The sequence below is a fragment of the Oryza sativa genome, chromosome 5 (assembly GCF_034140825.1).
Source record: "Oryza sativa Japonica Group chromosome 5, ASM3414082v1".
Lineage (NCBI taxonomy): Eukaryota > Viridiplantae > Streptophyta > Magnoliopsida > Poales > Poaceae > Oryza > Oryza sativa.
Window position 1 is genome coordinate 22,590,156 of NC_089039.1, and position 15,593 is coordinate 22,605,748.

Below are 15,593 nucleotides of genomic sequence, written 5' to 3' on the forward strand. Positions count from 1 at the left end.
TCTATTTTAGCTCTCGTGTGGTATCGCTTTTCATATTTCATATTCTTAGTATCGACAATGAACATTATGCTTATGCATGAGTTAGTATCCAACTTCTCTTGTGTTTTTACTCATCTCCTCCGGTTAATAATCCAAATTGTACCAACCAGCTTCTAACTGAATTACTATAGAAACTTGTAGAATCCCTGCCGTACAAATATTGCAAATACTGTTCAGCAGTAGAAGGGGGGAGATTGACGTGAGATTAAGGGAGATGAACCCTAATAATTATGGTGTGTCATCAAGATTTAGATGCTATAAATGCCATATGTCGAAACCGGAATATTTAAGCTCATGTGCACGCATGCAAATTAAGTTGTCAAGACTCAAAAGAGATGGTTGACATAAACTTATCAAACAGAACCTTTGAAAGATTAGCTTGATAATGCGATTAAGTGAGAGTGAGCGTCTTCTTAGTTTTCTTTTCGTTAAGGATTTTATGGAACACTATACACTGGACAGTTATAGCAGCCATACGTACAGATATCAGTTACCATCAGACACCAAACATGTCGCACTCGACCACTCCAGCAACAATGACATATAATCAAGAGCTTAAGCCTGTGTGTAAGTCAACAGTGCTGGTAATTAATATCTCCAAACCCAGAAAATCATAAGCGAAAAAAGTCCTGAATTGAAATTATCTGGCTACCGATCGATATGGAGTATTACCTTTTAATCTTTTAATAGATGACGTCATTCGTTTAACTATTCGTTTTATTAAAAAGATATATAACTATAATTTATTTTATTTAATATTTAAAATATAATTTATATCTTATATATTTATATAAAATTTTTAAATAATACGCGTGATCGGCAAAGTCGACGACGTCATGGGTTAAAAATCTCAGAGGCACGAATTGTCTCATCGATCTGACCCAGCTGACCAGAATTATTACCACCGGGAAAATGATGTGGAGAGGCAGCAGCTTGGCGCTTCCGCTTTCAGATGGCACGTCACGCGCCACGTGGGTAGCTGCGTCATCCTTCCCGAGATCGTCGGAAGCTGTGTGGCAAATCAAACCGCGACGCTGATCTGATCCAGCAGGTTGTTTTCAGAGCAATCAAATTCTAGCAATGCAGGAGTGACTAAACGATGAGGTGGAGAGAAGAAAGATGGGAGGGAGATAGTCATCTCTCATGTAAGGGGCTACCCCTACATAAACTACAATAAATATGTAAGAGTGCTAGAGATATTAGAGATTGTGTGGTAGAGATAACCTCAGGTCATTCCCAACCCAATGACTACAATGATGTCACTGCACTTAAAATAAAAAATGATGTGGCAAGTGAATAAATGAAGAAAGAGAAGGAAACCAGATCTTGCATGAGACATGATTTCTACACAACATACAATGCATCATGTGAGATAAGTAGCATTAAATTTAAGTATGAAAGAGTGGTGTTTGCATTGAAAGAGTAGTGTATAGTACTATTTTTTTATGACGTGAAGTTTATAGAAACTATGTGTAGTGTCTTGAGTTGAGATTGATCTAATACATGTTACCTCTTAATTAATAGTGTATATCATGTAGAAATTGGATGGGGTAGTCATCTCTACTATAAAGCTTGCCCTAATTGCTTGAAACTTGTCTGTTAAGTAAAGACTGGTTAAGAGAGAGAGAGAGAGAGAGAGAGAGAGAGAGTAAATTCGAGAGCGATCGATCGAAGATGTTTGAAAAAGAAACGGAGAATTCGTGTTCCAGATTAGATCGGCTAACTGCATTTAATTAATTTCCGTGGAGACTCGCAGACTTGGCCGGGGTTTTGGGGGGTGCTGCAAATGCTTGCTAATATCACTATTTGAATTATTTGAAACCGTTAGTTGCTTAGGGCACCCATAATGGTTATCTATAGGCTCTCTATAAAAGATCCATGTCAGCATATTTTTCTTAGAAGAGATTAAATGAAGAGATAGACTAAAGCTATCTACTAACCCGAAGATAGTCTATAGAAAAAAACGAGGCAATGGATTAGAGAGCTATAGATACCCATGTAGACATACAATTGAGCTGAGATGTACATGTTTTATAGAGAGCACCTTACTTTACCATTGCGGGTGCTCTTATGAGATACTCGGAGAAACGCGCAGTGCTACTCCTCCGTAAGGTAGTAAGACGATTTGGGTTCAAAGCCTCACATCTTCTAATTATTTATATTAGGTTATTTTTTAATATTCGTGTTTTTTTAAAGATGCTATCTTCGTTCCATAAAAATCAATGTAATACTCTGAACAGAAATCTCTGTTCAGATTCATTGTATTAGGATGTGTTATATCCAGTCTATACGTTTTTTATGAGAATGAGCAAAGTATGCGGCTTGTTGTCTCGATGACCGATCTATTTCCCCCCTCTCTATGTTGGATACTGTTCTTTAGTACGCTGAGTCATGTTAACTGTTTGTTGATCGGACCCTCCATCAGATACTATGCATGGACGAACACAAACGACCCTTTACTCGTGATTGTTCCTGTCGTGTCGGCTAATTGCATTTGCAGCTTCCCAGATGCTGCATCAATAATCAATCTACATAAAGGCTAGAGAGAGATACGTTGATCAGGCCATATGTGACTTGGTCAACTGTCCTAAAGTCAGAATGCTAGTCCAAAGCCAAGAGAAGAAAAATCAGATTGTAATAAGAGTATAAGACCATCAGCACAGGAGGGGACCTGACACAGATTGTTGCGATGCTACATCTTTACTTCTTGTATAAATATCCTCTCAAGTCTCACCATCTACTTAGCTAATATAGCCTCCCTCCGTCCCTAAATATTTGACGCCGTTGACTTTTCTAAACATGTTTGACCGTTCGTCTTATTTAAAAAATTTAAGTAATTATTAATTCTTTTTCTATCGTTTGATTCATTGTTAAATATACTTTTATATATACATATAGTTTTACATATTTCAAAAAAAAATTCAATAAGACGAACAGTCAAATATGTTTAAAAAAGTCAACGACGTCAAATATTTAGGGGCGGAGGGAGTACTATCCTCTATTATGACCGTGATGATATTGTAAATCATTTTTTTTCGAAATCGGAAACCCCAGATACAGAAATGGAATCGGATATTATTAAAACCGAAAACATAGCGAAAGTGAACTGCTGCGGATACGGTAACGAAAATTTATTGGAATAAAAAAAACCCTCAAACTGAACTTCAAACTTTATCAAGTCCAATTCTCAAATCCCAAAAGTCAACAATTCATCATAAAACACAATCATATCAGTCTCAACAGTATATGACAAAACATAATCTATGAAATAAATGATCTATGTTTAAGATAGGAATCATATTGATAAATCCTAATACAGAAATTTAGGTCAGGCTATTATTGTGTTGTATGGGCTATGCTATGGGTCTGGAAATTCCGAGAAAATTTCCAGAAGTTTCCAATCGATTTCGAGTTCCGACGAAACCGCTCTTATCATTCGATTCTGTTTCGGAGAAAATATTTTCAAATTCAATTCCGTTTCTGAAAAAATCCGACCGATATATTCCGTTTTCGAAAATAGCTTTATGATCTGAAAAGTTTTCATACCGTTTTTACCCCTAACGACTAATGTCAGATGTGACAAATTTAGTTACAAACAAAATAGACCCTAATTAAGTCTCTTTGATAATGTATCCAAAAGTGCTTATACTTAGACAAAGGTGAGTTTTTTTTAAAGGAGGGCAAAAGCTTTGCCTCGTATATTAATAGAGATAGAGAAAAAACAAAACAAAATCAGATAGGGAAATATTTACAGGGCAAGCCAAAAGATAGACAAAGGTGAGTTAACTTTCGATATCCACAAAGTCATAACTTCTTAGGCTCTATTTCTTTCAGCTTGGGATTATTATAATCCAGATTATTGGGAGTAAGCTGAAAGAAACAGATAACTTATTGAAGTAGCTTATTATAATTTGGAGCCCAACTTATTATAATTTGATAAGCTCATTTAGGTGAGTTTTTTCTAGATTATTGGGTGAAAAATTACCCACCATGCCACCCCCACTCTCTATTTAGACTTGCAAACTCAATAATCTAGGCTCTAATAATCTAGGAAAGAAACAGCTAACCGTTTATTCTACTACAAATTATAACAATCTAGCTTATAGTAATATGACTCAATAATTTAGATTATAATAATTCCAAACTAAAAGAAACAGGGCCTGAATCGTCTACCGTTGAAAAAACCAGCGTAAAGAACTTCATAACATCAAGTACAACTAGCTAGGACGACGGAACCGGAGCAAATTAAGCTGCTGCGTTACACTATTGACCGGCTATATTAGTCTATCACGACCGTCCACATCGCCACTCAACAACACCATCGCTGCCGCGCGCGGCACAAAGGTGGCCGTCGCCGACTCGCCGGTGTGTGCGGTGTTGGTGAGCGTTCGGTGAGAACGTTCTCGGCTTCCCTCCCCCCTCACGCACGCGCAATCCACAGCTAGCTAGCGCGGGCGGCGCGCGCGTCCACCACGAAACCCCCCCGCACGTAGCCATCGGTGTATTACTACTACAACCGGTTCACATCACACCTCGCCCGGTTATTTCCAACGCGAGGCATAAATACGGGAGAGGGAAGGGGAAACCCGACGCGACACGTCTCCTCGATTCCGCTGGTTTTTTAAGTTTGGTGAAACTCGATCGCTTAGGTTAAACCTCGGTAGCTGTTGGGTGCGAGGTTGGCCATCGATCATCTCTCGCTGGATCACGCCACTTTTTCGCATGCAAAGCGTAGGATTTCTCTCTTTGTTTTTAGGATTTCTTGGTGGTTGCGAGCCGCTTACCTGAACCCAGAACCCCCCAGTTGCCGGTCAAGCCAAACCCTGCCCACTGCGATCGCCTCCCATATAACACATACTCTCTTCCTCTTTCTCTTCGCTTCATCAAGTAGTAGTCGTGTTCATTAATCTGCATCTCTCGCTTCACGTACTTTGAAGTGGTGGTGAACTGTGTTTTGTGTCATCGATGGTGACCATGTCGGCGTCGGCGGAGGCGAAGAGTCGACGGGAGAGGCGGTCGGTGGTGGCGGAGCTGGAGGGGGCGCTGCTGCGCGACGCGGCGACGTTCCCGTACTTCATGCTGGTGGCGTTCGAGGCGTCCGGGCTGCCGCGGTTCGCGGCGCTGCTGGCGCTGTGGCCGCTGCTGTGGGCGCTGGAGCGGGCGCTGGGGCGGGGCGACCTGGCGCTGCGCGCCGCGGCGTTCGTGGCGACAGCGGGCGTGCCGCGCGCGGAGGTGGAGGCCGTGGCGCGCGCCGTGCTGCCCAAGTTCATGGCCGACGACGTCGACCCGGCGGCGTGGGCGGCGTTCGGGTCCTGCGGCGGGCGGCGCGTCGTGGTGACACGCATGCCCCGGGTCATGGTGGAGCGGTTCGCCAGGGAGCACCTCGGCGCGCACGAGGTGGTCGGCTGCGACCTCGAGTACAGCCGCCTCAGGCGGTCCACCGGCTTCGTCAGGGGCGGCGGCGGCGGCGAGCGCGCGGTCGCCGAACGCGTGCGCGCGCTCTTCGCCGATGGCGACCGGCCGGACGTCGGGATCGCGCGGTCCGAGTCGGCGACGCGATCCTTCTTGCCCTTCTGCAAGGTACTACCACGTACACACCGTGCACGAACACTCCCGGAACTCGTCCAAACCACTAATTAATCTGCATCATATAGCAAAAAACTACTGAATTTGATTATAGTCAGCAATTTTTTTTCATAAATTTGACAGTGATTTAAAAGTGTCAATGGAGGGAGTAGTAGTATACTAGAACACGCACTTGATCGATGGAGCAATTAATGTGCGCCATTTTCCTAGGAAGAAAAAATAATGTGTATATTTTCCTAGGAGTAGAGCTTTAGAGGTGCTTGCCCATAAGCATGCGCGTCGGTACATGTTCCCGTCTAATATGTGCATGGAATTTGGGCATATGCATGCATGGACGAGGATGAACCATACCACAACTAAATGCCTAGCTAGATTAATTCTGAAAGTCGTTTACGCATGTGACCGCCACAGCCACAAGAGTCAAACTTAACCCATCAATCCATGATGCATCTCCAAATCTGTGTTCGATATACTCCACAACATGCAACTCGGTGCACATGAAAGGATGTCATGATAGTCGGCAAAAGTTCTTTAAAAAATAACCCAAGTTGTCGGGACAAATTTAGACGAATAAATTAGTAGTTTAGTACTCGTGTCACAAAATTTAAATTTGACTGTAGAAATTACTATGTACGTATACTCGTACATAGTGAGTGATCACGTGAACCTTACATGTAGAAGTGTGTGTCTCTGTGTGTGCGCGCTAAGCCATAGCTTTCATCTGAATAACTCTGTTTGAAAATTGAAATGCGCATCGCTATTGTGGTTTTAATTTGTGGCCAAATACGCATCACTTTTCTCCAATAATTATGTTAAATCGTGGCTCGTTCAGGTGTTAATTATCATGCTATAGTTTTGTTGGGACCAACATGGCGAGAAACCGCGAATTAAACCTGTAATTTGATTACGTGCATGCAGAAGCAACTCCGGCCGCCGTTCTGTGAGGACGACGGCGACGACGTCGCCGCCGCCGGCGAGCAGCACAAATGCCCTCCGTTCCGGCCAGTCATCTTCCACGACGGCCGCCTCGTGTGCCGGCCCACGCCGCTCATGTCGCTCGTCATCCTCCTGTGGCTTCCGCTTGGCGCGCTCGTCGCCTTCGTCCGCATCGCCGTCGGCATCTCCGTGCCCATCCAGATCATCCCCCGCATCGCGCCCTACTTCGGCGGCGCCGTCGTCGTGCACGGCGCCCCGCCGCCCGCCGCCGCCAGCGGGCCGGCGTCCGGCGTCCTCTTCGTGTGCACGCACCGGACGCTGATGGACCCGGTGGTGCTCGCCACCGTGCTCGGCCGCCGCGTGGCCGCCGTGACGTACTCCATCTCCCGCCTCTCGGAGGTCCTCTCGCCGATCCCGACGGTGCGGCTGACGCGCGACCGCGGCGTGGACGCGGCGCAGATGCGCGCCGAGCTGTCGCGCGGCGACGTCGCGGTGTGCCCCGAGGGGACGACGTGCCGGGAGCCCTTCCTGCTCCGCTTCTCCGCGCTGTTCGCCGAGCTCAGCGACCGGATCGTGCCGGTGGCGATGAACTACCGCGTCGGGCTCTTCCACCCGACGACGGCGAGGGGGTGGAAGGCCATGGACCCCATCTTCTTCTTCATGAACCCGAGGCCGGTGTACGAGGTGACCTTCCTCAACCAGCTCCCCGCCGAGGAGACGTGCGCCGCCGGCAAGAGCGCCGTCGACGTCGCCAACTACGTGCAGAGGATACTCGCCGCCAAGCTCGGGTTCGAGTGCACCACCTTCACGCGCAAGGACAAGTACCGCGTGCTCGCCGGCAACGACGGCATCGTCAACGTCAAGCCGCCGGCGGCGGCGGATCCGGCGCCGTGGCAGCGCCGCCTCAAGGAGGTTCTCGGCTTCTTGCTCCACTAATCGATCACAAATTCACAATACTTTCGTGGCCAAAGTGCTCTGCTCACAAGATTAATTTGACGAATTTTAATTGCGATACCCCCCAAAAAAATTGCGAGTTTTAATTTACATGCGTGTGCATGTATGTACGCAAAGAAATGTAAATGAAGACAGCAGCCACCATTAGATATCAAACCTACACCTACGGTTGCTTTTCCTTGCTTTTTCTTACGAAATTTGTTCATGATTCATTTGATTTTATTTTTGTTGTAATCAAACTATACTGCTGTATATATATATTTACACATCCATTATCACAAGTTGCATGCTCAATCTATTTTACTCATACGTAGATTTTGTGTTGGTCTAGTTGTTGATCAGTCCTCCCTAGCTAGTGCCTATTAATTCCATTTTTTTTATCTTATACAACAGAGTTCATTGATTAACAGGTACTTGCTCCGTTTCGAAATATTTTATACCGTTGACTTTTTAGCAAATGTTTGACCGTTCGTCTTATTTAAAAACTTTTGTAAGATATGTAAAATTATATGCCTACATAAAAATATATTTAACAATGAATCAAATGATAGGAAAAGAATTAATAATTACTTAAATTTTTTGAATAAGACGAACGGTCAAACATGTGATAAAAAGTCAGCGGCGTCAAACATTTCGAAACGGAGGCAGTAGTTATTAGGTGAGCAAATTCTTCCTACGAAAAATAGCGACTGATTCTTTGGAAAACCAGCTTGTTTTGCACGCAGAGTCTTTTCCAATTTGTTCCTTTGACATGACAAATGAAAGTTCGCGATTTACCGCTTTGATAATTAAGACCTTACTCAACGCCTCAATTTATTGGCTGTGTTTGCAGAGGCCGAAAAATTTATTCCATTAGTAAAAATAAAGTCAGCACCTCAATTATGGCTGTAAACCTCTATGATGTGGATTGTCAACCCTAACCCTTGATCTAAAACCCTTTTAATTTCGTTGTGTTAAAAATAGTCGAATGAATTATATCATTATACTCAAATAGTTAACTGATCTATGGGTTGGCCGTTCTGATCCACCTAAACAGAACTGAATTTTAATTTCTGAGGTTATCAAAACACGCGACATGCATGAGATGACTCCTTTTTAAGGTCAACTAATTTGGGATAATATGTTCAGCTGGTCATGTACGAAACTTAATTATCAGCAGGACGGTAAGCTGCAATTAAGATCGTATTTGCCTTTTGAAAAAGGATCGCCCTCCCTCGTTCATATGCGTTTAGCGTCGGCAACACGTACTTATCATAAAAACCGTACGTTAATAGACGTGAGACTGATTAAGAATTTGCGGTGGTTTATGGACTTAGCAAAGGCCACGTACGTTCCCGGCCCTAATATGAAAGCCACGCATATATGCCTGAATTTTCGGAAGCACATCATTTTACTGTGTTTGAGTAAGCACCCATGTGAATAGAACAGAATAACATTTGTGATAGTATTAAATACTAAGGAGGCAAAAAGGACATGAATCAAGTTTTGGTTTTATTGCTGCGAGTGACCTGCTGGGTGCACGGTGCCACAGGCGTATACATTGTCAAATAGTATTTCTTTTCTTTTACGAGGAAAATCACAAGTATTCCTTTTTAAGTGGGTTCTCGATAATAATTTAATAAGATTAGAGATGTATCGCTAATTTCTATATCTTTGAGCATGTGTTAAGCAAGACATTCGCAGATATGTGTTACTGATGTGTGTGCATGTACGTCTACCATGTAATAAAAATAAAATAAAATTCCAAATAATAATGAAAAATCACAACAATTTGTTTCCTTTGTGAGGAAAATCACCAAATATCCATTTTCTTTTGTGAGGAAAATCACATTAACTCATTTTCTATTGCGAGGAATACCAAATTGATTTATTTTGTTTAGCGAGAAAAATCACCAACTATTACCTTAATTTCTTTTCCCATTCTTGACATTTATTCCTTTTCATTGTGTTAGGATGTATCACATCCAACCAAAATTCCTTATATTTAGGGACGAATGGAGTATCTAGAAAATAAATAAATAAAATCACCAAATATTAATTGTAAAATTAAAAAGACCAAATAGTAACTAGAAGATAAATAAATAAAATCACCACATATTCATTGGAAAATTAAAATATAAATAAATAAAATCACCAAATATTAGCTGGAAAATTCAAAAAGTAAATGTCAAGAATGGGAAAAGTAAATAAAATCACCAAATATAAATTTAAAAGTAAATGTCTAGAAGATAAATAAATAAAATCACCAAATATTAATTGGAAAATTAAAAAAGTAAATGTCAAGAATGGGAAAATAGTAACTAGAAGATAAATAAATAAAATTACCAAATATTCATTGGAAAATTAAAAGATAAATAAATAAAATCACCAAATATTAGCTGGAAAATTCAAAAAGTAAATGTCAAGAATGGGAAAAGTAAATAAAATCACCAAATATTAATTGGGAAATTTAAAAGTAAATGTCTAGAAGATAAATAAATAAAATCACAAAATATTAATGGGAAAATTAAAAAAATAAATGTCAAGAATGGGAAAAGTAAATAAAATCACCAAATATTAATTGGTAAATGTCTAGAAGATAAATAAATAAAATCACCAAATATTAATTGGAAAATTAAAAAAATAAATGTCAAGAATGGGAAAAGTAAATAAAATCACCAAATATTAATTGGGAAATTTAAAAAGTAAATGTCTAGAAGATAAATAAATAAAATCACCAAATATTATCTGGAAAATTAAAAAAAATTAAATGTCAAGAATGGGATTCGAACCCATGCCCTTTCGGACCAGTACCTGAAACTGGCGCCTTAGACCAACTCGGCCATCTTGACCCACATCAGGAATCGAACACTTAACATTTAAATACAATTAACTTAATCATGGGAACATGACACGGGCAATTTCTGCGTAGGCACCGTGCTAACCCCGAATCAAATTTGGGACGCAAATCTCTGCGGACACGTCTGATAAAAATGTGTGAAGCAAACGGGAGACCCCTTGAAAGCCATTTTACTTCCAAGCAAGTTCAACCGTTGTTTCCATTAGTTCCTTAATTATCGTGAAACAAGATTACATCATAGTAGACCACCTACTTGCACCAACGCCATCACCACTCACCGGGTTCAACAGCCATGCGTGATTGAGTATTATCAACAATTAATCACTCGATCGTTGTCCACGCTTGAGCCAGTCACCGCGTTTGTTTAATCAAACCTTGCCGGTTTGCACGAAACCATAGTCGACGTAGCTATAACCAACCTCCTCCACGGACATTCCAAGCCAAAGATTGTTTACACACTAACACCCCTACTATCAATATCTTATAATCATATCATTATCTTAAAAAATATCTCTTAATCGTATACAACACGGCAATGGTTAAAGATTCACCAAAGATATTCTCTCCGTCCTAAAATAAATACAGTTCTATACTATTCATATCTAACATTGGATTTGGACCGTTCGTCTTATTTAAATTATTTTATAATTATTATTTTTGTTGTTATTAGATAATAAAACATGAACAATACTTTATGTGTAACTTATTATTTTTATTTTTTTTATAAATTTTTGAAATAAGACGGATAGTTAAACGTTAGACACAAATACCCATCTATATACTTATTTTGGGATGGAGGTAGTACATTGAGACACACCATTAACGAAGCTACTAATTACACCAACCATATCCGTTATAGAGTGATGAAAGATACCAGTACAGTTCGAGTTCTAAACTTTTAATAAGGTGATTGTATTTATAGCTAATTATTCTTTCATTCGTAGATGATATACCCGTCAACAGCAAGACATCCGTGGTGATTTAATCAACTTCAAGATATACCAAACCAGTCTTACTGAGATGTTCAAAAGAAATAGAATGTGTGTATGCACGTTTATAGGTGTGAGTGTATGTTGTAAGCGCATCTATACTTTTTTTTTTTAACAAACGAACTTGTAGTACCTTCAAACAAACAAACTTGTTAGGACCTCTTTGTTTAGGCTTAGATTTATTGGTTTATATATAGTTATAAGTTAATTTATTGGCTTATATGATTCCCTATATGATCTATAAGCCGATGAATTTAATGTCTAAATTTAATAGTAGAGTCATACCTTCACCTCATATAAGTCAAAAATATTATCCAATCTAATCTTTGGTTTAATAGAGCTAGAATGACTTATGGCATAAAAAACAGAACGAAAAAACTGTTTGATTGTTTAAGCTTAGTTTTTTTACCTTATAATAAACTGATTTATAAGTCTACACATGCATTTTTGGCTTTTTTTTTCTTTGACACCGTTCTCTCCCTCGCGACGCTGTTTCTCCCCGCGAAATAAAGTGACGTCACCGAACGCAGGCCCGCCGCCTCCGCCTCCGCTTCCGCTCGCCCGGACCCGCCTGCGCCGGCCGCACAAGGGATGCGCTCCCTCACCTCCCGCCACCGGCCGGAACCCTAAGGAGGCGCGTGCCCACCTGCGGCTGCCTCCGGCTTCGGCGATGGGGCGGCCGGGTTACCTGACGCTGCCAATCCTCTCGGTGCTCGCGGCCATCGGGTACGTCTACTACACCACGGTGTTCGTCGCCGTGGCCCGGTGGCTGGGGCTCGCCACGGCGGCCGGGGCCGCGAACGCCGCGGCGATCACCGCCCTCGCCGCCGCCTGCGTCGCCACCTACGCCGTCGCCGTGTGCCGGGACCCGGGCCGCGTCCCGCCCTCCTTCGCGCCCGACGTCGAGGACGCCGAGAGCCCCCTCCACGAGATCAAGCGCAAGGTGCGTTCGCGCTGTCCCATCGGTAGGCTTGCCTATTATAGGATTTGGATTTCTGGAGTAGAAGGTTTGCTCGGTTATGGCCATTGTTTGACTCAGGAGTTACATTGGGACATCTCTGCTTTATATATCTTCGCATTTCTATTGAGAAATGCGGCAAATAGCCAAATATGCAATCTAGTTCGTGAAATTTGAAGCATTTGGAGGAGGGACTGTCTCGCACTGTCGCTGACACGCCGACAGGCAATTTAAGATCTGAGTAATCAAGTGCATCCACAGTATGAGTGGATCTAACCTGAATATTAAGGTTTTGTCGATTGATGGTGCCTTGGCCACACCAACATGGATTTTCTGTGCGTTTGAGATGAACAGTTTCAAAATACGTTCATTACAAAAACTAGTAGTAAGCTAAAACTATTTGGAAAGAGCGGAATTCACCGGTTTTTGACGGAATCAGCTAGAGCACCTCTGAAGTTTCCTGGGCAATTGTTGAAGAATGGTGGGCTTGGCGTGCAGCTAACCTAGGAGGCGTGGTGATAGAAGAATTACCGAGTGATCACTAATAACCTCTGTGTTGGGGCAATGTGTTTAATGCTCAACGAGTGTAGGACGGTGTGGAGTCCGTAGTTTTCCCAACCCCTAGGGGCTGGGGTTGTAAAACAACAACCATGTTTGTTGTCCAAATATTTTAAACTTCTCCAATCTTAATAAAATTAGTCGGGGCACTTCGCCGCTGGCCTGGCAAAAAATAAGCTAGAACTAAACCAACGACTCTGACTTCAGAATCTGATTGAGAGAATTGCTCCTTTCTGATAGTGGATAGTGCCTATTAGACCATTACAGTTCTTTAGGGTAATTGACCTTTGCGGTCTTGTAATTTTTAAGTGTATGTGCTATGGAATGGGGACAAAAAGATAGTAAGCTGAAAGAGGGTGAACAACTGATCACTCATGCTGTACGCATCGACCTTTGTTATATTCTTGATGTTGCTGACAAAACATTTTGTATCTATACTTTTTTTTTTCAGGGTGGGGACTTGAGATATTGCCAGAAATGTGGCCACTATAAACCCCCTCGTGCACACCATTGCCATGCTTGCAAAAGATGTGTTCTAAAAATGGTGCTGATCAGTACTAATCTGTCTTGTATCTTCTGTTAATTACCCACTTACACTTTTTCAGCAACTTCTTATGTGCAGGACCATCACTGTATATGGATTAATAACTGTGTTGGACATGAGAACTACAAAATATTTTTTATCTTTGTATTGTATGCTGTAACTGCATGCTTCTATGCTATGGTATACTTAAGTTTCTTTGATTTACCTTTGCAACCATGATTGTCTGGGTATAGAGCACTGAGAAAGTTTCATGTTTATTTCAGATTCTTATCATAGGGAGCGCCATGTACAGTGTTCCTGTAGATGAACATTCAAGCAATGATTCTTCTAGGACATCGATTGTAAGTGTGCTGGGAGTGTAATTTTGAGTTAGTCCGTACTATGATATTCCCTATTTTTCTGAACCATCACTAGGATTGTTGTAAACTTTGAAGGATTTTTCAAATTGACAGATCATTTGTGGGATCATTCTATGCCCGCTGACTTTGGCTTTGACAGTGCTCTTTGGTTGGCATATCTACCTCATATTACAGAATAAAACTACAATTGAGGTTGGTATTTACTCCCTCAATTCACAAATTAGGTTGCTTTTTTCACTTTTCCGTCTGTGCAATATTTGAATAAAATATTTATCAATATATGCTAAAATTAATAATAAATATTGCATATCATGGAAGTATTTTGCAAGGCAAATTCAACGATTATTTTTGTGAAGTTAACCTATATGATTTTTATACATATATTAGTTGTCAAAGTTTGAGAAGTTAATTGTGCAAAATCAATCTCAACCTCTATTTAAAGATGGAGGATTGCTTTTAACAGTGGCTGTCGTTAATATAATTTGCAGTATCATGAAGGTGTGAGAGCAATGTGGTTAGCAGAAAAGGGTGGAAATCTTTATCATCATCCGTATCATCTTGGTGTCTACGAGAATCTTATTTCAGTAAGAACTATTTTGTTCGTTGCTATTTGTATCTTCTTTCAGAGCATAAACATTCTACATATCCTAATAGAAGGCAATAAGGGAACAACCGAATACTTGACTTTTGAGAAACAATGTCGAAGATTGTCCCCTTTTCCTCTGTATAAGACATCAAAGCTTTTGCCACTACCCATTCATCCAGTAGAAACAGAAAGGAAACAGAACATGAGAATGTCAATCCATTAAATTTCAGCGTAGTCATCTTATGCAGCCTTCTGGTACTTGCTTTAACATTGCATTTGTCTCAGTAATTCAAAATTGGTTGCATATTTCGGTGCATTAATATTCATGCTTCCTGACCAAGGGGAGGTATTGCTTGTTATTGATGTCCCAACTATTGTCATTATTTTATACAGGTGCTGGGACCTAACATATTCTGCTGGCTTTGTCCAGTATCGACTAATACGGGAAATGGCCTCCGTTTCCGTACATCACATGATATTCCATTATCTACACCATCGATGTGATTAACACGAGATACTGTTATTTATTTATTCATTAGGTAGTTGCTAATCTGAACATAGACCTCTGGCTTCCTATTAGATTGCCCATATGTGCCTCTTTTTTTTTTTACTGAAGCATTGTGTTTTGGAGCAGTACAGATAATCTGTCAAGGTCTTGAAGCTCCTTTATGAAATGTGCTATAAGTGTAACGTACAGGACCTCCCCACGGCTCCAAGTTAGGACATGGGCTAGGCTGCTCCTTTGTTTTCGTGGTGGTTATTTTACATACTTGATGAGGCAGAACATGCTGCCTCGCCTGTAATTTAGTGTAGTCTCTGATTGCGTTTATTAGGAGATTTGAATGTAGTCAATTCTGTTGTAGATCTCCCCGGCAGGAAAAAATGGGGGGCTGCTGTAAATCCAACATCCATACTTTGTTCTCTTAAAGAGCCACTTATGGCAGCGAAAGGCCACGATAGGAATCATCTGAGATTGTTCGCATACATGTTTATTAAGAACAGAACTTATATTTATTTGTCATACATCGACGCAGTTTCTTTGTGTATACACTGCTGACATATGCTTGTTAATATTAACACGATGATACGATGTTTGGGTAATGTTTGGATGATTCTACTTCTTCAAAGCTCTGGTTCAAATTCTTCTGCATTGTATGTTAGATCGCATAAGCAGTCACCGTATAAGGTGCACAATAATGCATATTGTGGTTCATCACTCTTGCATGGCTATAGTCTTCCTGTGTG

At 41.3% G+C, this 15,593-nt stretch overlaps 2 protein-coding genes and 1 non-coding gene across 5 annotated transcripts; 2 read left to right on the plus strand and 1 right to left on the minus strand.

Moving 5' to 3' along the window:
* The first annotated feature begins 4,627 nt into the window (after positions 1-4,627).
* On the plus strand, positions 4,628-7,796 carry LOC4338997 (glycerol-3-phosphate acyltransferase 5). Its single transcript, XM_015782410.3, has 2 exons — positions 4,628-5,619; positions 6,544-7,796. The coding sequence occupies exons 1-2, from the start codon at positions 5,005-5,007 to the stop codon at positions 7,495-7,497; spliced, it is 1,569 nt and encodes a 522-aa protein (XP_015637896.1). The 5' UTR covers positions 4,628-5,004; the 3' UTR covers positions 7,498-7,796.
* Positions 7,797-10,265: 2,469 nt separating this feature from the next.
* On the minus strand, positions 10,266-10,346 carry TRNAL-CAG (transfer RNA leucine (anticodon CAG)). The gene has a single exon. It is a non-coding gene; the product is annotated as a tRNA-Leu (tRNA).
* A 1,462-nt stretch (positions 10,347-11,808) lies between these two features.
* Positions 11,809-15,449, plus strand: LOC4338999 (probable protein S-acyltransferase 16). 3 transcript variants are annotated; one of them, XM_015782364.3, is made up of 8 exons: positions 11,809-12,286; positions 13,311-13,403; positions 13,482-13,583; positions 13,667-13,744; positions 13,856-13,954; positions 14,251-14,346; positions 14,742-14,887; positions 14,983-15,449. In XM_015782364.3, the coding sequence occupies exons 1-7, from the start codon at positions 12,014-12,016 to the stop codon at positions 14,850-14,852; spliced, it is 852 nt and encodes a 283-aa protein (XP_015637850.1). In that variant the 5' UTR covers positions 11,809-12,013; the 3' UTR covers positions 14,853-14,887; positions 14,983-15,449. The 3 variants fall into 3 exon arrangements, with proteins under 3 accessions (XP_015637850.1, XP_015637851.1, XP_015637848.1); XM_015782365.3 differs by having other exon boundaries at positions 14,988-15,449; XM_015782362.3 differs by having other exon boundaries at positions 14,742-15,449.
* The last annotated feature ends 144 nt before the right edge of the window (positions 15,450-15,593 follow it).